The sequence below is a fragment of the Camelus dromedarius genome, chromosome 29 (assembly GCF_036321535.1).
Source record: "Camelus dromedarius isolate mCamDro1 chromosome 29, mCamDro1.pat, whole genome shotgun sequence".
Taxonomy (NCBI): domain Eukaryota; kingdom Metazoa; phylum Chordata; class Mammalia; order Artiodactyla; family Camelidae; genus Camelus; species Camelus dromedarius.
In genome coordinates, this window is record NC_087464.1 from 23,178,656 (window position 1) to 23,200,445 (window position 21,790).

The 21,790-nt window shown below is 44.7% G+C and overlaps 1 protein-coding gene across 2 annotated transcripts in view; it reads right to left on the minus strand.

Moving 5' to 3' along the window:
* Positions 1 to 21,790, minus strand: part of SCAMP5 (secretory carrier membrane protein 5) — a 34,864-nt gene that overhangs the window by 7,901 nt on the left and 5,173 nt on the right. The window contains exons 1-3 of one of the 2 annotated variants that reach the window (XM_064480693.1): positions 13,162 to 13,240; positions 868 to 922; positions 12 to 140 (exon numbers count right to left, since the gene is read on the minus strand). In XM_064480693.1, coding sequence (XP_064336763.1) covers positions 12 to 140; positions 868 to 874 — 136 coding nt within the window. In that variant the 5' untranslated portion in view covers positions 875 to 922; positions 13,162 to 13,240. Of the gene's footprint in view, positions 1 to 11; positions 141 to 867; positions 923 to 13,161; positions 13,241 to 21,790 lie in introns of those variants that run through there. The other variant, XM_064480694.1, reaches the window with a different exon arrangement.

Sequence of the window (21,790 nt, forward strand, 5' to 3'; positions counted from 1 at the left end):
ACAGCACTCACGCATCCAGAGGTAGTAGAGGCGCTTGGTCATGCTGAGATGCTGGGGAGGGATATCCGCCTCGAAGTCTTGGTAGAAACATGGCTTGAGTGGGATAAATTTGGGTAACGGTGGGAAGTTGTTCACTTTCTCTGTGGGCAAGGCACATCACATAGTATCACCTTGAGTGTTCCCTCCCCAACGATCCAATATAATGATTCTTTCCCTGGCCTGGGCTGCCCTCTTGGCCCCTGTGGCCACAGGACACTTTGCTATCCCCACCCAACCATCCCTGCCTCCTCAGGTCTCCCAAAGTAACCAAAGGTCCAGAGGCAGTGTCACTGTCTCTGAAAAGAATAAAAACAATAAACGCTATCCTTCAGGGGTGCAGTACCCTCTTCAGTGTGGTGGGGGCCAGTTCTAGGCAGAGGAATCAGGATGGGTGAGTCTGGAGACGTGGGTTCCAGCCTCCACTCCAACGTTCATTCTCTTGGGTGAGTCACCACCCCTCTCCAGACCTCAGTTTACCCGGTGGGGTGGGGCTTGAACTAGATAATCCCTAAAGGTCCCTCCAGCTCTGAGCCTTTGGAAACTGGACAACTCAGAAAACAGAATGAAAAGGTCTTAGAAAATTAAGGAGTAATGGTGACAGAGGGGCCAGGGATTTGGCCACACATGCCACTCATCAGTCAGATGGGCAGTAGGACCAGGGCATCAGGATGCACCATCCCTGGTCCCCAAGGTCAGAGAAAACCTGGGGACAAGAGAACAGAAAGAATCTGACCTGCAGAAATTAGGGAGCATAAAGGGACCAAGAAGAGGGCCAACCACCCGATGCTCACTGTCACGTCCTACTCACGTGGCCCACCCTCTCCTTACCCGCCATGATGGCGCCAGCCGGCCCCGTGGCCTGTCCAAGCCTCTTTGTCCTAAACTGGAAGGAAAGAAAAGCCAGAGAAGGATAAGAATCATGGCCCATGCAGCCCAGTCCCTTCCTCAGCCCCAGCAGGGCTGGAAACTCCTTGGGGCAGGACCTGTTTCACATTCCCACAGTGGAATGAACCCAAAGGAAGCAGCTCCCATCTCACAAAGCCACCATTCCACCAGCTACATCCTTCCAAGGACTCCTGCCCTTTGCCTCCAGGCAAAAAAACCCATCTTCAGAGGGTGAGAAAGAAAACTGGGAGGGTACCCCAGGCAGGGCAAGTCAAGTGACAGAGAAGGCCTGAGGGGACCCCTGAAAGAAGAAATTCTATTCTTGACCCTGAACACAGCAGAGCCCTGGCCTCAGTCACAGGCTGGGCTCCCCTCCTCCTGCCTTTGCCTTCGGTCATTTGTTCACGTCTTGAGCATGTACCATCTGCCAGGCACTGGGGAGACAGCATGAATAAGACAGATGGTCCCTGCCCTTGGCATGAAGCAGTCAATAACCTCTGCAGTGAATAATATAAAAGGGAAGGATGGCTATGAAAACATGCACATGGCGGGGAGGTACAGCTCAGCGGTAGAGTGCATGCTTAGCATACATGAGGTCCTGGGTTCAATCCCCAGTATTTCCATTAAAAAAAAACCAACAAAAAAACATGCACAGCAGATAGGTGACCTAACCAGGTCTGAGGAGTCATGGAAATTAAATGTAAGCCATAAAGGAGTCCTGAAGAACACAGGGGAGCTGCCTGAGGCAGGGCAGCCTTCTGGGCAGAGGAGAAAGCATGCACAGATCCTCATGCAGGAAGGAGCTTCACTTCTAAGCAAGGGAAAGAAAGCCACCGTGGCCAAAGCAGAGAGTGCATGGGAAAGAAGCAGGGGAGGCTGGAGAGGTGAGGCAGGCAGGGTGTGATCCCTGAGGCACTGAGGAGGCAGGCTGGAAGGGGTCCCAAGGTGGATCTGGGGTGTTGGGGGAGGGAGGCATCATGAAGACTCTCTGCCAGCTTAAACCACTGAGTGGATGGTGGGGCTGTTTACTGAGAGCCCCATCATGGGAAGCACCCACGAGAAGAGGTGCAGGGCCCCACGGAAGAAAAAAAGCTGCATTACAGACGTACGAGCCTGAGGTGCGGTGAGACCCCCAGACAGGGCTGCCTTGTAGGCACTGGGAAAAATCTGGGTCAAGGGTTCAGCAGAAGGCTTGTGCTGAGACATGCATCAGGTAATTGCAGGCAAGTTAAGGCTAAGAAAGCGAATGAGATCATTTTGCTAGAACAGTAACTTTGGTATATAGATACATAGCTATAGCTATGATAAAAAACAGAAAATGATCAATGACCAAGCATTAAGGCAACGCAACATCTAAAAGCTGGGCAGAGATTTCTATAAAGTTTAAATCAGGCAAAACAAATCTAGGGTGCTCAAGTCAGGATAGTATTACCCTTAAGGGAGCACAAGCATCTGGGGTGCCGGTAATGGTCTGTTACCGGATCTGGGTGCTGGCTACATAGAGGTGTTGACTTTGTGAAAATTCCTCAAGCACATAATTACAATTTATGCACTTTCCTATGTATTATACTTCAATTAAAAGTTTGCTTTACAAGAAAAATAAACCCTCCTAGGGTCCCAGTCAAATTCCTCTGGATCCAATTAAGTGTGGGCAATTATAACCTTTTGTGGTCCCTTTGTGATATGAAATCAAATACAGATATAAAAACATAACAACATCTACCACAAATGGAAAAGACAGGCATGACAGAGACATGCATGAAATGATTCTTTTACACAGGTGCGTTAATTGAAGCACTGGGGAAAAAAGGCAACACGCAGAATAGTTTATATAGTATGTTATCTTTCATATTGAAAAAAAAGGAGGGGAGGATATAGCTCAGTGGCAGAGCAAGTGCCTAACAAGCACAAGGTCCTGGGTTCGATCTGAAGTACCTCCATTAAACATAAGTAAATAAATAAAAACCCAACTGCTTTCCCCCAAAAAATAAAATAATAACAAATATATTGAAAAAAAGGAGGGGAGAGGAGAATAAAAAAAATTTTTTCTTTTATCCTCAGAATCCTACTTGGTTATTTACTGGTTATTTACTCACAAATAAGAAGCAACGGATACATGTTATTCAACATGACACTATTTTGCAATAGCCAAATGTTGGAAACAACCTAAGAGCAACTGTTTGAATAAACTATGGTACATCATTCAATGGACTACTGTACAGATGTAAAAAAGAATGAAGATGACGTCTATGAACCGCCATACTAAAAGCAAAGTACAAGCAAGTATAAACAGTATACTATTTTTATACCTTTATGTAAAAAAGGAGAAATAAGAACAGGTATCTAAGTTAGCTTGTTTTTGCAAAGGAAATACAGGAAGAGTCAAAAAGAAACTAATGAAATGGTCACATGACGGGAGGGCTAGGATGAGTAGTGAGGCATCTCTGGGGGAAGATTTTTACATACTTTTCACACACAATGTCTTACATATGCAAAAACTTACACCAGGAAGAAATGAAAGTCTAAAAATGCAATAAACAAAAACAAATGAAGCTTATCTATACAGCAAACTGATAACACAATCACACAGGAAAAAGAACTGGCCAAGTAACTTGACCTCAGTACTCTGTGTTCTCTCAGGGGGACGTATCACAAGAACAAAAACAACTGGAAAGAAATCTGAAATCTTACAGGTCTACTGGTACTACTGGTACTAGTGTGGTGATTCTGAAACTCTGTCATGTGTACTGTAGCAGACAACAGGCGAGTGAATGAGTGTATGTTGTTGGAACCTGGTTCTCAGTGTTAGATAGAATGTGGAATATGGGAAGGTAAGAAAGAGTCTCGTGATGTTGGATTTGAATTGGAGGCATCAGTATGAACTCATGACTTTACAAAAACATACGGCTGGTCCCAAGCCAGGTCAAGGAAACAGAACATAAGCCTAGAACATCTTGTGGTGCCAGAAACAAGCAGGAATTCAACTAATTGGAGAATGTCAAAAGGACACCAGTTTAAAGGGGCGACCACCAGCCAAATTTGGGACAATTAAGAGCATCAAAAATAATGACAGTAATATAACACACTGTGTTTAAAAAATAATCCGTGAATCCAAAGTGATACTCTTGTTTTTATTTTTATTTTTTTTTCAATAAATGGTGTAACTATCTAGTAAAGGAGTCACGTATAAATATTAAGTAATATTGGTAAAGCCATATTTTTAAAAAATTAATTAATTTTATTATTTTTTTTTAGGGGGAGGTAATTAGGTTTATTTGTTTATTTACTTATTTATATGGCGGTACTGGGGATTGAACCCAGGACCTCGCGCATGCTAAGCATGCACTCTACTACTGAGCTATACCCTCCCCTGATATTCTTATTTTTAAAAAGAGAGGGAGGAAGGAAGGAAGAAGGAAAACTCTGCAGAAAAATGCTAGGTATAAATGTAGGAGTGACAGAATTAGAAAATCTCCTAATTTTGCAATCATGAATGTAATAGCTGATTCAGACAAAGATCTTCAATGGCTGCTAAATCTTTCACTCGGTGAAAGACTGTTGGGTAAGAAGGGAGTCAGAGAGTCTCAAAGATGACTTATTAATTACAAAGGGGAACAGGCATTTTTATTGTAAAGAAAGCTGGTAGACACCACCTTAACCAGGTGATCAAACTCAAGCTCACCAATAACAGGACAGACAGATATTATGGCCTCCCACCTACATAGCAGTCCTGCCCCAAAATATTTAACTTGTATCTAATCATAAGAAACAACCAGACAAATCCAAGTTGTGGCACATTCTATAAACTAATCTGGCCTGGACTGTTAAAAGATGCCAATACCCTGAAAGACAAAAAATAAAATAAATAAATAAATAAATAAAAATAAAAATAAAAAGATAAGGGATTCTCTAACCTAACGGAGGCTATAAAAACTGATGTGTGAACCTTGATTGGATCCTGGTTCAAGAGGAAAACATTATAAAGGACATCACTGGACTATCAGAGGAAACTTGAATATAAGCTCTAGCTAATATTTTTGTGTCCATGTTACATTTCTTGAGCATAATTGTGTTATTGAGGTTATGTAGGAAAATGTCTTTGTTCTTAGGAAATATGTGCTCAAGTGCTTAGGGGTAAAGTGCTATGATGTCTGAAACTTGCTTTAAGTAGTTCAGAGAGTAAGAAATGATGGCTGGATAGACAGAGTCAGAATCAAAGCAAATGTGGCAAATGTTAACAACTGGTGAATCTGGGTGAAGACATGTGAGTGTCCTTTGTACTATTCTTTCAACTGAAGTGTAAAATTTTCAAAATAAAAAGCTGGAGAAAAAATATGAATGTCAGTAATGGATTATAACACATTGAATGAAAAGAATGCACAAGACTACTACGGTGATACACAAAAGAAAAGGAGGGGGGAAGGAAAAGTCCTAATATAAAAGGAATAACAATTTTTAAAATAATAATTTTGCAACCCCCATATGTCAGAACTGATCCAGGCAAGGATTATCAATGGCTGCTAAAACCACCGGGTGAAAGGTGGCTGGGGAAGAGGAGAGGCACATCTTCTGAGTTTCACCCCCTAGATTAGTCATTAATCACAAGAGAGAAAAGGAACTTCCATAATGAGAGGATCTGGCAGACCAAGTGACCAAATTTAGCATTTCTGACCATGGGACGAAAGGACATTATGTGCCTTGTGATGTGATACACAAAGAAGGACAAAAGTTGTCTATGTAGTATTGGTGCCAAAATGTTTAACCTGAAAATAATTACTAAAAAAATCTGACAAATCCAGATTGTGGGAAATTCTCCAAGACAAATGCTAATGTCATGAAAGATACAAATTGGTAAGGGCACTCATCTCAATTAACGGAGACTAAAGAGACATGCAACCAAATGCAGTGAGTGATCCTGGACTTTTAAATCAGAGCTGTAAAGAACATTTTTAGGACAAGTAGAGAAATTTGAACATAGACTCAATAGTAGATATCACTGTTCAATGTTAAACTTCTTAGGTGCTGTGACTGTGCAGGAGAACATCTTTGTTCTTAGGAGATACATGCTGAAACATTTAGAAATACAGTGTCTTCTCTGCTACTTACTTTCAAATGGCTCTGCAAAAAAAAAAAAAATCAGGGATGGATAGATAGATAAAGCAAATGTTACAAAATGTTAACTGGTGAATGTACCCTAGTGCACTGAAATTACAGATGACAGTACAGCAGTTCCCTGCACTGTTCTTTAAACGTTTTGTAGCTTTGAAAATTTTCAAAATAAAAAGTTGAGGAAATAAACCTACAGATGGCCAACAGGTACATGAAAAGATGTTCAACATCACTAATATCAGGGAAATACAAATCAAAACTACAATGAGATATCATCTTACACCTGTTAGAGTGGCTATTATCAAAAAGACGAGATAGCAAATGTTGGCAAGGATATGGAGAAAGTGGAACCCTTGTGCACTGCTGGTGGGAGTGTAAACTGGCAGAGCCACTACAGAAAACAGTATGGAGTTTCCTTAAAAAATTAAAAATAGAACTACCATACAATCCAGCAATTCCACTTCTTGGTGCCTAGCCAAAGAAAACAAAAACTCTAATTCAAAAAGATATACGAACCATCAGGTTCATTGTAGCATTACTTATAACAGACAAGCTTTGGAAATAACCTAAGTGTCCATCAATGGATGAATGAATAAAGAAAATGTTTACATATATAATTTATATGTATACATCTTGTAAAATTCAGCCATAAAAAGTGAAATCTTGCCATTTGTGACAACATGGATGGAACTTGAGGGCATTATGTTAAGTGAAATAAGGCAGACAGAGAAACAAATACTATAATCTCACTTACATGTGGAATCTAAAACAAAACAAAACAAACAAAAAAACAAGTTCATTGATACAAAGAATAGACTGGTGATTTCCAGAGGCAGGGGCTGAGGGTTGGGTGAAATGGGCGAAGGGGGTCAAAATGTACAAACTTCCAGTTATAAATAAGTCATGGGTTTTAATGTACAGCATGGTGACTATAGTTAATAACACTGTAATGCATGTTTGAAAGTTGTTAAGAGAGTAAATCTGAAAGTTTCTCATCACACACATACACAAATATTCTTTAACTGTGTGGCAATAAATGTTAACTAGACTTATTCTGGTGACCATTTCACCATATACACAAATATCACCATGTTGTACAAATATCAAGTTGTACACAAGAAAGTAATATAATGCATGTCAATTATACTTAATAAAAATAAATATTTTTAAGTTGGGGGAAATATATATAGTTGCATGTGGTAATATACACACATAGAATCTCTAGTAGGACATCAAGAAAAAAATAACTGTGGTACCTGGGGGAGAGAGGAAATGAATAGATGTGGAGTAGGAGGGAAGAAGAATTTTTACTATGTATCTTTATACCATCAAATCCAAGACACCATCAGTTTTAAGATAGATCAGTATCTTATTTACCAAAAGAAAGGAAAAAACACTGCCAACTTATAATGATAAGATGCCAAATTTTTAAAGACACAGACATTAAAATGTTTTCAGAAATATCAAAATGTTCATCCTAGAATTGATGAAATTGAGGACATCCTTTTTCATTATGAATCATGTAAATGTATTACCTGTTTAAAAAAATAAAAGTCAGGCAGAAGAGGCTGAGCTGGCAAAGAATGAGCAGGAGCAGCTGAAAAGGCAGGAGGGAAACCAGGAGAGCGTGAAGTTTCCAAAGCTAGAACAGAGTAGACAAATGTGACAGATGCCACTGAGAGGTCCAGCATGAAAAGGGCTGGACTGAAAAGTGTTCATGACGCTCAGCAACAGCGAGTCATCTGTGACTCCAGCAAGAACAACTTTGGTAGCGGTGGCAGCTGGGAGTTGGGGTTGGCAGGGGTGTGGGGGAGTAGCTATCAGATGATACAGTTGAACACATAAGCTGAGAGCAGGTGTAGACAGCTCTTTGAAGAAGCCTGCCTTGATAGAGAACAGAGATAGGGTACTACCTGGGTGGGATATGGGGTTCAGGGGGTACAATGGCTGAGGGTTGTGTGTAAGATGGAAACAAGCTAGAGATGTGAAGGATCCAGGGAACAGTTGCAATTACAATAGAGAAAGAAGTTTAACTGATGAGCAAGCCCCTGAAAGGGGGAGAAGAATGGGGTCCAGTGCAAGGAGGTGGGACAAGCCTCAGTTCTAACAGGGGCGAAGGAGAGCATGATGCCAGCAGATGGAGGAGGTTTGAGGCTTTGGAAAGGACAGTGAGAGTCCCACACATCTGCTTCAATTTTCTCTGTAACATAGACAAGTTTGAGATGAAAGGGAGGAGAGAAGAGAAGAGGCTGCAGCTAAGTCAATGGGCAATTACAACACAGCCTGAGAAGTGCCCCAGGAGAGCAAGTACACAAAACTGGGAGCACAGAGGAGCACCTCCCTGGTCCATCCTGGAGAAGCCAGGGAGGGCTTCATAGAGGAAGCAACATCAGAGCTGAATCTTGAGGCATGAATAAGAGTTGGCCAGGAAAAGAGATAATCAGCAAAGCACGTGGAAAGGCCAAGAGAGCAACGGCACGGCACACTTAGGGAACAGGAAGCACAGATAAAGCCCAAAGTGGAAAGAGGGGAAAAAAGGCAAAAATAGGGTTTAAAGGTGAGAGGGGCCAGTCATCGTGGCCTTGAAGGCCATGGGCAGGATTTGAGCTTTATCCCCTGAGTCTTTCAAGCCACTGCAGGAAAGATGCCACCCTTTTAACAGTTTGACTTTTAGGTTTGGGGGGTTTGTTTTTAATGCACATATAAGCATATGTAACAAAAAGTGAGATCATTTTACACAAGGCATTTTATAATCTGTTTTTTTCCACTCAACAATATGTCATGAAAATATTTCACATTAATGAATACAGGTTATCTCAGTCTTTTTAAGGACTGGTCAACCAGGCCAACAATGTCCATGGCCATGGAGCAGTCAGGCGTGACATGGGCTGATTCGGCCATCAGGAGGTCACAGCTTCAGGGAGTGGTGGGGTAGAGGCCAGCTGCCAAGAAATGAGGAAACATGAAAAGAGGAAGAGAGACAAGTCTAGCAGACTAACCTTTCAAACACTCGGCTGAGATGTTAAAACAACACACACAGAGACTATCAGTGACAACAATGAAACACGCACCATACACTAGACAATTAACAGTAGCCAACTCTCAATAGTGAGATTATAAGTTATTTGTTGTCTTTCTTTTTATCTTTATTTTCTAAAATTTCTACAATGGTCACATGTCACTTGTAGTTAAGGCAAAACTATAGGTTTAAACGGCAGCAGCTAGAGGAAGGCACCAGATTAGAAAGGTTTTTCCAGATAGGAGCCTTGAGCATATTTAGAAGCTGGGAGGAAGGTCTGAAGGAAAACAGTGGAGAGGCTGAAGAGACAATAGAGGGGGAAACAGCTGATGGATATTGGTGCCTCAGGAGACAGGTAGGTTCAGCATCCATAGCACAGAGTGGGAGCATTAGATTAGGAGCTCTCCTTCTAATGGGATTCAAGAAGTGGAGAAACATGGGTGTGGTTCCACCTCCCACATATACCCTCCACTAGCCTTCTTCATGAGTAAAAGGCTTTGGGATAGTAGTACAGTTTGGAATACTCCTCCCACGGAACAGAATAGGGAGCTGATGGGAAAGGGGAAGTGTTTCCAAAGTGATGAGGCTGGAGACCCTCCATGGAAGCAGAGCCAGCCTGCCCTGGTATGTGATGGCCACCAGAAGCTTTCTACATTCTGAGTATAGAATCCAGAGTTGGGGGGCCTGCTGCTGAGGTGGGACAAACAAGCAAAGTGACATAGTAACTGAGGGCATGGGTCACAGAATGGTTAAAATCCTTAACCATGGGGTCCAGAAAAGACACAGAAGCTGTCATGCTCATGGGACAGAGAAAATGGAGGTGTCAGAGAACCAGCTGTCTCCTTGAGGTCCCAAAGTAGGTAAAGCAGAAATTGGACTGTGGTCAGAGAAGAATACTAGAATTCAAGATTTCAGAGGTGGCTACATGCCAATGACGACCAGATTCACGTGTGGCTGGCAGAAAGGGTGGCTGAAGGAGGCATCACCTCCCACAAGACAATGGGATGTGGAGTGGGAGACTGTGGTCCAGCTTTAATGTCTTCCAGGAAAACAAAGAAGAGAGGCAGGGGGAGAGTGGGTACTAACTAGACTGTAGGAGACTCAAGGGAGGAGACTCTAACCCTGGCTCCAATCTGACCCCCAAGCCTGGTCCCAGGCTTTCTCCCAAAGGTATACGCATGGTTACAGAGAAATCAGTGTAGCAAATTAGAGACGGTGGGAGAAGTCAGAGCACAGGGCAAGGCTGCCTTGTTTGTATATGGCTAGCCCTGAAAGAATTTAAGCTTGGGAGGGCTACAGAGGCTGAGGTCACAAGAATGGAAGGTTCCAGTCTCCTCTGCTCTTATTTCAGGGATAGCCTTTAAAATACTTGTATTTGTGGGGTGGGGGTGGGAGGGTACAGCAATGGCTGGTCTCTGCAAACCAAAGTTCCTAAACTGAAAAATGGGGAAAGTAGCAGTTTGCTCCTCAACTGAGAGTTTTTCATAATGTTGGGGGTATTAGAGGTGCTATATATCCCCCCAAAATGTAGGCCTAAGAAGCACCTCCTTAGTTATCAATAAGATAGCAAATACGACCTGAATTTTGCTTAAAAAAAAAAAAACAGATTACAATTTATTCCATTTCTTACTGTGTATCTGGGAGGACAGAAGGTCCCGCAATAGAGAAAGTGAGGTTCATGGCAGAGAGAAGGAAGTCAAGTCTGGCCTCAGATCAGGACCTGGGGTTAGTTCCAGGGCTCTCTTACTCACCAGCCCCTCCCTCCAAGCATGAGCTTCCCATGCTTGGCATAGAAATGGTCATTTTCTTCCTGCCTGCCTAGAGCCTGTCTGCTAAGATGGCAGTTTTCCCCTCTTGCTCTACCTCTGGTCCCCTTATCCCACACCCAGTCCCACATCCCCAGCCCTAATGTCCCAGAACTCTGAATCATCCTTAGAAAACATCACTCTCCTGGCATCACTATCATTGTCCTATGATGACGCTTCAGTAGCCCCTACTGATCCTGTGCCTGGCATTCAAGGCCTTGTGTCGTTCAGCTACAAACCTCCCACCCACCACCTTTTACTTCTCTACCTGTTTCCCATACAACCCAGCTTCATACAAGAGAGATCATATCTAGCCATCCCCTCTGCTTCCAATGCCCCAAACCAGATCCCTGTCACTCCTCTAAATCCTACTAGCTTCTCATATCCCACCTCATCTAGGAAGTCCTTCCAGACATCCCTGTTGTGCCTCCCACTGCTTAAATTTTGAACCAGTTATTGGGCACCAAGTACTCCCTCATTCTCACCCAATCTCTACCTCACTCCCTCCTGGATGGGGCTTCCAGGAGGGACCCAGTACAGAACAGGGCACAGAGCACAGTCAATCATGTTCTTGCTCAAGACTTGGACACCCTCCCAAGGGGTGGGAGTGGAGCAACGGATGCCCTCCAGCAATCAGGCTAAGCCCACAGCTTCTGTCACCCCTGCTGTATCACACTTCCTCCAGGAAACCTTCAGAGACTCCAGGCTGTCAGCAAGAAAGGAAGTTCTCTGTAGAGGAACTGCTGTGTGGAGGGGGCAGGGAAAGGGAGAGGAAGGCAGAGATAGTGGGGAGGAAAGGGAAAGGAAGAAGGAGAACTGATAGGGATGCTCTAAACTAGAACAAGCAGCTTCCTCAAGGGAGATCAATACTTAGTCCTATTATTTCATCCCTAGAGAAAGATGCTGGCAAAGAGATGCCCAGAGAGGGGAATCAATTTGTTCAGAAGTGGCCAGCTGGCCCGCCAGGGAAAGGGTTAAAGAAACAGCCACAGCATCCACAGCCCCTACCCAGAGCTCCCTTCCCAGGACCCTGCTAACTCTCCAAGGGTTTGCTAGACTTAAGAAGACCCTCTTTCTGTGGCCCATTCACCAGAGACAGTCCTCTCTCAGCTCTTCAGGCTCACCAAAGCCAGATCAAATCTCAACTACAGAGATCTGTGTATCCCCAAACAAAATCTCTCTCCAGTCATGCCTATGCAAGAACTATTTCCCTCTTTCAGAGGCCTGCCTCTTGGAAACAGAACAGGTAGGGCACAGGCTGCAAAATTCTCCAGGCTGGCCCACCCCATGGGCACAGTCACATGGCTGGGCTCACAGGCTAGGCTCCCCAAAGGCTATGCTAAATTCCCACCTCTATGCCTTTGACCAGACCATTCCCCAGAAATGCCCTCTCCTACCTCTCCTCCCAACCAAATCTCACCACCTCCAAGAAGCTTACTATTCACTGGCTCTTGCCTCCCTTCTTCCTTATGCTCCTGGTGTCCACGGGAAAGTCCTGGCCCTCCCTAAACTCCTCAGCCTGGAGCTGGGCCATTACCGGTTTGAACGGCCTGAGTTAGCGAATTCTCAGTCCCAGACTCTACTTGGTTTCCCCAACTCCTAGATCAGGAGCTCCTAGAGGCAGGGGCAGGGATGGGTTCCCAAACATCTCACCCCCATCCTCGTGACCCACTCCTGCCAGCGTTGTAATGCGCTTCTTCCGGCGCCCCCAAAACACCACCCCAAAGCCCTGGTGGACCCCAGGGTCAAGCCAATGCACCCATCCCCTGAAGCCCTGAGGCGGCTCAGACCAGCGGGCCAAAGGTCTGCTGCCTCCGGGAGGCGGGGGTTGCAAGGGTGGGGAGTACAACCTGGGTCCACCTGCAGGCTCCTCTTGTGAGGAAAGACCAAAAGGAGGCTTCAGTCACCCCGCCTCCAGGCGCCCCCAACCCAGGCCGCGTGCACCATCCCCAGGAGGGGGAGGCCTGTTTCCAGGGGACGCCAGGTGGGCCTGGGGGTGTTGATAGAAGGCCCAAGGCCCAACTCCAGAATCCAAGGGTCTGACGTCATCTAAGACCCAGGTTCCCTCTGCTGGAGCCGGTAATGGGGATGGTGGGGGTGGGGAGGCCTGGGAGCACCCGGGACGCTCTTCCTCCGCCCCAAACAGGGAAGGTCACCTCCACTCCCCATCTCTCCAGCTCCGCCTGCCTCCTGCATCCAAAGGTGAAGCGTAGGAGGTACAAAGCTGGAGATGCGGAGACCCTTTCGCCCTGTGCCCAACTTCGCTGCAAAGCCCTTCTCTAGGCCTTTAGGCCCGGGACTTACCCGCCGCTGTCGCTCGGCAAAAGCCGCCGCGCTGCGCTGCGCTGCGCTGCAACCAGCGATGCGGCGCGGAGCCGGCCACAAGCCGCTCCGGGGCTGGGGGCGGGGTGCGCGCGCGCGCGCGCCTCGGGCCAGTTTCTCGCGCGCCCGCGCCGCCCCTGCCTGCAACAGCCTCTCTCGCGAGATTCCCGCGCTTCCTCTAGGGCTGCTCTGCCTGAGCTCGCGAGAAGGAAGGCCTGGCCGCCCCCGCACCTTACAGGAGCTGTCCGAGGTGCTAAATTCCCGGGACAGCGCCCGATCAGGTGGTTTGAGGGCACCATGGGGACAAGAGCGAGGCAAAGAGGTCGAAGAAAAGACCCAGAAAAGGAGTCTGGTACCAATTACCAGAGCCTCAGCTTCCAAATCTGTAAACTGGGGAGAATAACCTTCCATGCCGGTCCCAAGAGCCGCTGAAACGAACCAAAAAGGAAGAGTGAGAGGGAGTTTGTAAGCAGGAGAGTGTGATAACTGATGAAGGCCCTTCAGATCCACAGGCCCAAAGTGACAAGTAGAGGATGAAGGATAGAAGGTCAGAGATGAGACATAAAGAAACAGAAACGACACATAGACAAGGACACACAGATACACGGAAGGACAGACATAGAAAGACAAGAAAGGAGAACCTTGAAAATAAAGACATAGAAACATGAAAAGGCAGAGATTTGGAGTGATCACAATTTGGAGAGAAAAAAGACAAGAAAAGATAGAGAAGAAAGAGCATGATAAAGTGAGAAAGAGGTAAGAAATAGAGATTGACAAGCTATGCAGAGCAATAGAAAGAGAGAGGCTTAGAAAGAGAAACAGAAAAGAAATAAAGAAAAGAGAAAGAAACTGTGATATACAGAGATGAACACTGAAAGTGAGTAGAGACCATGGTAAATGTTTAAAAACCCAGAACTAATAAGGGTTGAGAGAGACCCACTTGGAGTGATGAGGCTCGGAGTGAAAGACAGGATTTTATTGTGAGTGATGTTTATGCTGTAAACCTCCTGTGGGATATCTACAGCTTGACCCAGCCTCTGTCCTGCCAGCCAATGGCTCTTGCCCTCCACAGTACCCTCTGCCCACATCACCCTGGGCCTGGAAGGGGGCCTCAGTGGGTGGGAGACACTGTAAGGGATTCTTTGCCCAGAATAAGGGCTCTTTGTCTGACTCCAGCCTGCTGAGAGTGGGGCCTCACTCCCACAGCTGGGATAGAAAGGGGGCAGGAGTGAAGAAAGGCAGACAAGAATTAATGCAAAAGAGAGAAGAAAAAGGAGGGTGCTTCAGGGGCTGTGGAGGGTTGAGCAGAAAGCATAATCTATGCCAGTCAGGACAGAAGAGTCGTGGGCTGAAGGGCAGGACAACAGGGTTCTGCTTTTGGTCCTGTGCTTGGTCCACTCACATGGTCACTGCTGTCTATCCCTGCTTTAAGGCAAGCCTTAACTGATTTACAGAGTTGTGAGAGGACCCAATGAAATGGTGAATAGGACCCTGAGGAGGTTATCAAGCATGGCTCTACAGGAGAGATGTTAGGTGTCCATGAGGGCCCCAGGAAAGATACATGGGTTCATATGAGTCTTCAGGAGAGGTATCTGATGTTCACAATGAAGGTTCGCAGTGGAGATGTCTTGGATCCACATGGGATTTACAGGAGATATCTTGTGGTCCTACAGGATAAATGTTTGGGTTCCCATCTGATGGCCACAAATGAATTTTCCCCTATTAGGAGAATTAGAAGGGCCTCCTATTTGGCTAACAACTGAGGCAGGAAAAGTGCCCAGGTCCAAAATAAGTAAGAAGCCCATCATTGTCCCAGTGGATCGCACCTTCAGAATCTGGGTAAATAGAAGAGAACAGTGCTTCATGAGTGACAATCATTTAAACAAACTTTTATTCAACAAGCATTTGCTGGTCACCTATGAGAAGCAGCATAGTGCAGTGTTTAAGAATATGGACCTAGAAGGCAGACTGCCTTCCCCATTCCAGTTGTGTACATTTAAGCAAGGCATTCATCCTTACTGAATCTTAGTTTTCCACATATGCAAAATAAAGATGATGATTAACAGTATTTATGTCTTACAGTTCCCATGAGGATGAAATGAATTAACACGTGTAGGCATATGTAACACATGGAATAGTGCATGGTACACAATATGTATTTAATAAATGTTAGCTCGTACTATGTGCCATGCTCTGGGGGCATGTCTGGGACATGTATTTCTCATGGAGAAAGGCAGGAGTGAAAAAGCTTGAGCCAAACCATACAATAACACATTAAAAGCTTCTTCTCAAACGTGATGAATATCATATCTGCTCATGTGCCACATATCAAAGCATGACCTATGGCTAATGCATGGGCAACAGGGAAACCTGCTCCCTCTAGTGGATGCAAGGCATGACAAACACTAGGGATGTTTAATCCTATAGCAGGGAGGGAGCAAATGACTGGGAACAGTAAGACAGTCACCCGTTAAGCCAGCTCCAGACTGCTGATATTTTTCTGCTCAGCTATGGCTGAATAAGGCATGTCCACCCAATGGTTTCTGCAAGAATATCTATGTTATAGGACAGTAAACAACTGGAAAGAAACGAAGACTGACATTTACTGAACCCTAAATATGTCTGAGTGAGATGCTAAGCCTCATGACTGTACTATAAAGTAAATGGTTTTATCCCCGTTTTGTAGATGAGGAAAGTGAGGTTCAGAGAGGTAAAGTGATCAAGGAAATAGAATGGATGTAACTAAGAAGAGGAAGAACAAGTATGTTTAGGATGGGTTTCCCCAGAAGCATACACTGAGATAAGGATGTGAGTACAAATGATCTATTTGAGAGAGATCCCGGGAAGCACTAGTAGAGAAATGGAGGAATTTGAAACAAACAAATAAAAGTAACCCAATTCAGGGTGCAATAATGAGCAGGTTTCTACTGTGGGCAATAGTGGCTCGATCCTACTGGGGACCTCTGGGACATAGTGCAGAGTACAATGCAGTGGTCCTACCAAAAGAATGAGGAAACCAAGGGTTGAGGGCTGCTCCTGGCACTTCCAGATTTCCCTGTGTCTGAGCAAAGAAAGCCCACAGGCAGAAAATCTCAGGGGCTTACACGCTCAAGACTATAAGAATAAGAATATATGCTCTAAGACTATAAGAAGCCATCAGGAATGGCTAGATGAGCACGCGAGGGCACTATACAGTAGCATATACTACAACCAAGATCTAAATCCAAGTCCGTCTGGCTCTCAAGCCACATCATGCTGCTGTTAGTCCTATGGAAGTTTGCAACCTGGAGTTTCCTTTCTTAAGAAAGAGACTCCTGCTCCCTCCACCTTACTCCATGCTCCTGGTCTTATGAGATGCCAAGTCTCTGACACTTCTGTAAGTATGTATGCCTGATAGCATAGCACTGAGCATACAGTGATGCAAATTCTTGCCTGTAGAGCCATGGCACTGTCAGAGCAATTCATTCAGTTCACTCATTGGTGGGCAACCTAGAGCTCAGAGGGTTCACTCTAGACCTCCCTCTACAGTGCCTCTCCCCGCCACACCTCCTTCCTACAACCTCACTCCCCATGTTTGTCTTCTCTCCCCAACCAGACTGGAACCTCCCCAAGGCAACCCACAGTATGCAAGAAAATATTTTCAAGTCACATATATAATGAGACTTTCATTTGGAATATATGAAGAATTCTTACAACTCAATAATAAAAAAAAAGATAATTTACTATAAAAATGAGCAAAGGATCTGAATAGAAATTCCTCCAAAGAAGATAGACAGATGGCTGATAAGCACATGAGAAAGCATGCTCAACATCATTAGTCATCAGGGAATGCAAGTCAAAACCACAATGAAATACCACTTCACATCCACTAGAATGGTTATAATCAAAAAGACAAATATTAATAAGTATTGATGGGAATGTGCAGAAATTGAAACCCTATACACTGCTGGAAGGAATGTAAAATGGTACAGCCACTTTGGAGAACAGTCTGGCAGTTTCTCAAAGAGTTAAACATAGAGTTACCATTTGACTTATCATTTCTACTCCCAGGTATATACCCAAGAGAAAGAAAAATGTATGTTCACAAAAGACTTGCAAATTCATTGCAATTTTATTCATAGTAGCTAAAAACCAGAAACAGCCATCAACAAGAGAATGAATTAAAAAAAAAAAACCAAGAGAATGAATAACCAAATTATTGTATATTCAGACCTTGGAATATGAATTAACAATAAAAATGAATAAGCAACCGATAACTACAACAACATGGATAAATCTCAAAAATATTATGTTGAGAAAAATAAGCCAGACCAAAAAATGTATACTATATGATTCCACTTATATGAAGTTAAAAACCAGAAAACTTAGTGTGATAGAAGAATAGTTGTTCCTGGCTGGGGATGGAGGTAGACTGACTGAAAAGGGACAGAAAAGAAATTTCTGGGGTAGTGGAAATATTCCAGATCTTGTTTGGGATGATAGTTATAAGGTATATAAAATCATCAAAACTTACCAAACTGAAAACCTAAGATCTGTGCATTTTGTTGATTATAACTCAGGAAAGGACTGCTAGCTTTAAAAATGGGGATCCCTCGGGTAGCTTGAGTCCAGAAAACATACATCATTCCAGACCTCCAAGCTCTTGCCTATACCGGAAACCCAGGTCAGAGACCACCTCTCACTGCTTCTCTTCTACCAGCAGTGCCTCCAGTAGACCACTTGGGGGCACTCACGCCTGCTCTTGCACTTGGCATCCTCTAACACTTGCAGAGCCAATTCTCCACCAGCTATGTTGCTCTGCTGGCAGCTGGAAGTGCTGGGCATTGGGTAGCCTGCTGGCCTACACACAGCTCATTTTCATCACCATCACCTCTTGCAGGCTTGCCAGCAGCTCTGAACGTGTAAATACTCACTGCTCACGTGAGTTAGAACAGGAGTGCACTCCCCAACCTGCTCCCACTAACTGTCCAGAGAGAAAAAACACCCTTCACAAGTCCCAGCCTGGGTCTGGCCTGGTAAGCACTGACCTTGGTCGCTGGCTGAGCCCCTGGATACCAAATCCACAGAACACACTCCAGTCCTTACCTGCCTGACAATTTGGGTACATTGCAAAGCCAGTCTTGCTTTTCCTCCACAGTCTTCCTTCCCCCTCCTCAGTCCGATACCTTCTCCACTGGCAACTTTGCGCTCTGCAAAGCCCTGCACTACCTCTGAGGTGCCCGGAGCTCCCAGAGCTCTATCTCTGGTTTGAATTCTCTTCTGCATTCCAACCCCATCTCAAACTGGGACTCCAGACATTTTCCCTATATTTGTTCCTCTGTGATCCTGCCTCTAAAAATGGCCCTATCATCAGCGAGAAGACACATTGACATCATGTACCTCCTGATAGGCGTCACTGATTTCTGTGATGTTCTTGCCCCCGAAATGCATAGCCTCAATCTAATCATGGGGAAAACATCAGACAAACCCAAATTGAGGGAAAAAATAAGTGACCAGTACTCTTCAAAAATGATTGTGTCAACCCTCAGTTATCTAAGCCAGACCCCGGGAAATTAAGTCCTATCAATTCTGCTTCAGAATCAATCCTCCTGTTTGCATCCCCACACCCACTATCCCATTTCATCGTCTCTGCAATAGTCTCCTCAAAGGTATTATATCCTCTAGTCTTTCACCACCTGACATCCTCTCAAGCCATTCTCCTCCAAGCAGTCACAGGGATCTTAGTCATGCCACTCTCCTCCTTAGGACCCTCCTGAGGCTCCCAACCGTTCCTGTCACCCAGGACTGCTTGCAGTTCGAAGAATTCAGTTTCTCTTTTGCCTCCTTGCTTTTGCACATGCTGTTCCATCCTCTCTTCCCCTCACCTGACTCCCATCCCATCTGTTTTCCTAGAAATTTTGACTCTTCTTAGGACTGGAGCCCAGAGGACCTTCTCTAGTAGAAGCTGCTCTTTCTCCTCCCTCCAGGTACCATCAGGCCAGGTGCAGCATCCCATAGCCTGCTGGTTTCTCTCCAGCAGACACACCACACCCTGTGTCCCTCAACTTCCCACCCTCTGTCCTTCATTGTTTCTGTCAACAGCTGGGCTTCGTTCATGTTGTCCCTGTGGCTGGCTGATTTCTACTCACCCTTTGAGGGCCGCCATGAGTCGCTCCTCTGGATGGCTCCCTGGACTAGATTCCTCTGCTTGGTGCTTCTCTCTCTGCCACGCAGGGCTGTTGTTACCTAGGTGCCCGATTCCTCATGAGACTGTGAGTTCCGGGGCAGGGGGGGAGGGAGCAGGTCCACCCCTGTATTGCTCACCGTCACCCCACTGCCAGTCTCAGGGAAAGGAGACCATGATCCAGCAGTGTGTTTGCGAAATGTTTAACAACTGGCTCTTTAGGGGAAGTATATATACATAAACATACACATATATTTATTATAAGTTTTAATGATATGTGTATGTAACACACAAATTAATACATAAAACCTGTTAAACAACAACTCTCCATTTCTCTCTCCTCCTCAGCTCCTGGTAACCACCATTCTACTTTCAAAATCAAAGTGAATTTGATTACTTTAAATACTTCGTGTAAGTGGGATCATACAATATTTGTCTTTTTGTGAACAGCTTTTTTTAAAACAACTATCTTTTTCAAAACTTTCCAAAGCAGTAAAGTTAGTTTTCATAGAAATAATAACTCACTTTCCTTTTGCATTCATATTTCTTTGGTTTAGTTATATTTTATTAAATTATATTATTATAATAGCAAGTACAAAAGGCATAAACAGGTCTCAATACATATTGAGAATGTGTTAGTACAAGTCCTCAGAGAAGCTGACACCAAGATGAGATTAAATACACAAGACATTTATTAGGAGAAACCATCTGTTAGAGAAAATAAAGGGGGAGTCAGGTGAGCCTAGGAGAACCATCAAACCATGCTACCTGTCTGACCCTGAGTGAAAAACAGAGGGAGGAAAGGAAGTTGGGTGGAAGCATCTTAAGACTGCAGTGCAATTCCGCACTGCAAGGACAGTTTGGGGATGCCACTGGGGAGTCCTCCAGCCAAAACCACCTATCTTCCATCCATCTCCTAGGAGTGAGCCTGCTTTTATATCCCATCTGTGCTCATTCATTAGGAGCCCACAGGAAATTTGGCCTTGGCCTTGGCACAAATGCAGTGATGGGTTTCAGACTGCAGCAGCTGGGTGCCTTTGTCGATTAAGTTCCCTATAATCAGAGATGTGAGAAGCCATTCTCGCGGCCACCACAGGTAGGAACGCACAGCAGATTCTTGGTGTATAAGGTATGGATTTAGCTTGGCTACAGGTAACAGAAATCTCAAATAACAGTGACTTAAACAAGATAGGTCTTTTTATTACATAATGAGAAGTCTAGGAATAAATGAGTTGGCTCAGTGACTTTAAGATTCAGGGTAGAAATCTGTAGATTTCTCGGCATTTCCCTCAGACTTTTGAGAGGCTTCCCAGCAACAGTCACCACGGCTTCATTGCGGGCAGCTGGAAAGAGGAAGGGCAAAGGGCCAAAGGGCAAGCCAGCTGAGTCTGTACCTCCATTTAACCAGCTTTCCAGAAAGCCCGACCCAACAATTTCCATTTATCTCTCATTGTCCTTAACTGTCACATAGTCACTCTTATTTGGCAAGGAAGTGACTCTGTAACACATTTTAGCTTTTTAACCAGGCACATTGTCTCTGCCAATAAAATCAGTGTTGTATTAGTAAGGAAGAAGGGGAGAATCAATACTGGGGAGGGTACCAGCAGCGTCTGCCACACAGTGAGCACGAACGCACTACAGAGTGGCGTGCTACCAAGTGGGTGCATTCGTGGGGCCATGGGCTTTGTTCTGGGTGCTGTCTGCAGCGGCAGTGGGGAGTTTAGCTTAGCTGATGACTCAGTGCCATGGAGGTGGTGATGAGCACTGCTACTGGGCTATTTTTATTTCACTAGAATGTGAGCTCCCCCGAGCAAGAACTGTTCTTGTGTTGTTCACTGCCGTATCCCCAGCACCTACATCCATGCCTGTCACACAATAGAGACTGAGTACATATTCTGAAGGAATGAGTGATTAATAATAGTGTTTCCTGGGTATCCTTTCAACAAATTCCTATCACCTGATGTCCCCGAATGTGGAACCTGCAAAAGCCCATTGGGGACAATGCCTCCCAACAGCACCCATTCCATTCATTCTCAGCAAGTAGCTTCTCAGCAAGTTTACACCAGTGTTATGCTTCTCATTTTTGATTTCAAGAATCTGATTGTTTTATTCTTTTGTTATTATAAGTAAGTTACTATGAAAATAAGAGTATTTTTATGCATATCCTTCCTCCTCCGAAATCAAATCTTTTGGATCAATTAAAACAATAGTCAACATCATACATGACTGTCCCTACAACATTTTGGTCATTCCTGTTGCCCTGGCCTTGTTTCTCCATAGGTGCAGGGGCCTCTGTGATGCTGGGCTCCTTTGTGCATCTCAACTCTTCCCTGGGTCCAGACCCTTAGCCTCCTCCCAACCCTCATCTCTGTCTGGAACTGCTGATGATCAGCTCCACAGTCCTGAATTCTGTAGCATGGAGAACAGTTTAGCCTCTTTGATTCCTAC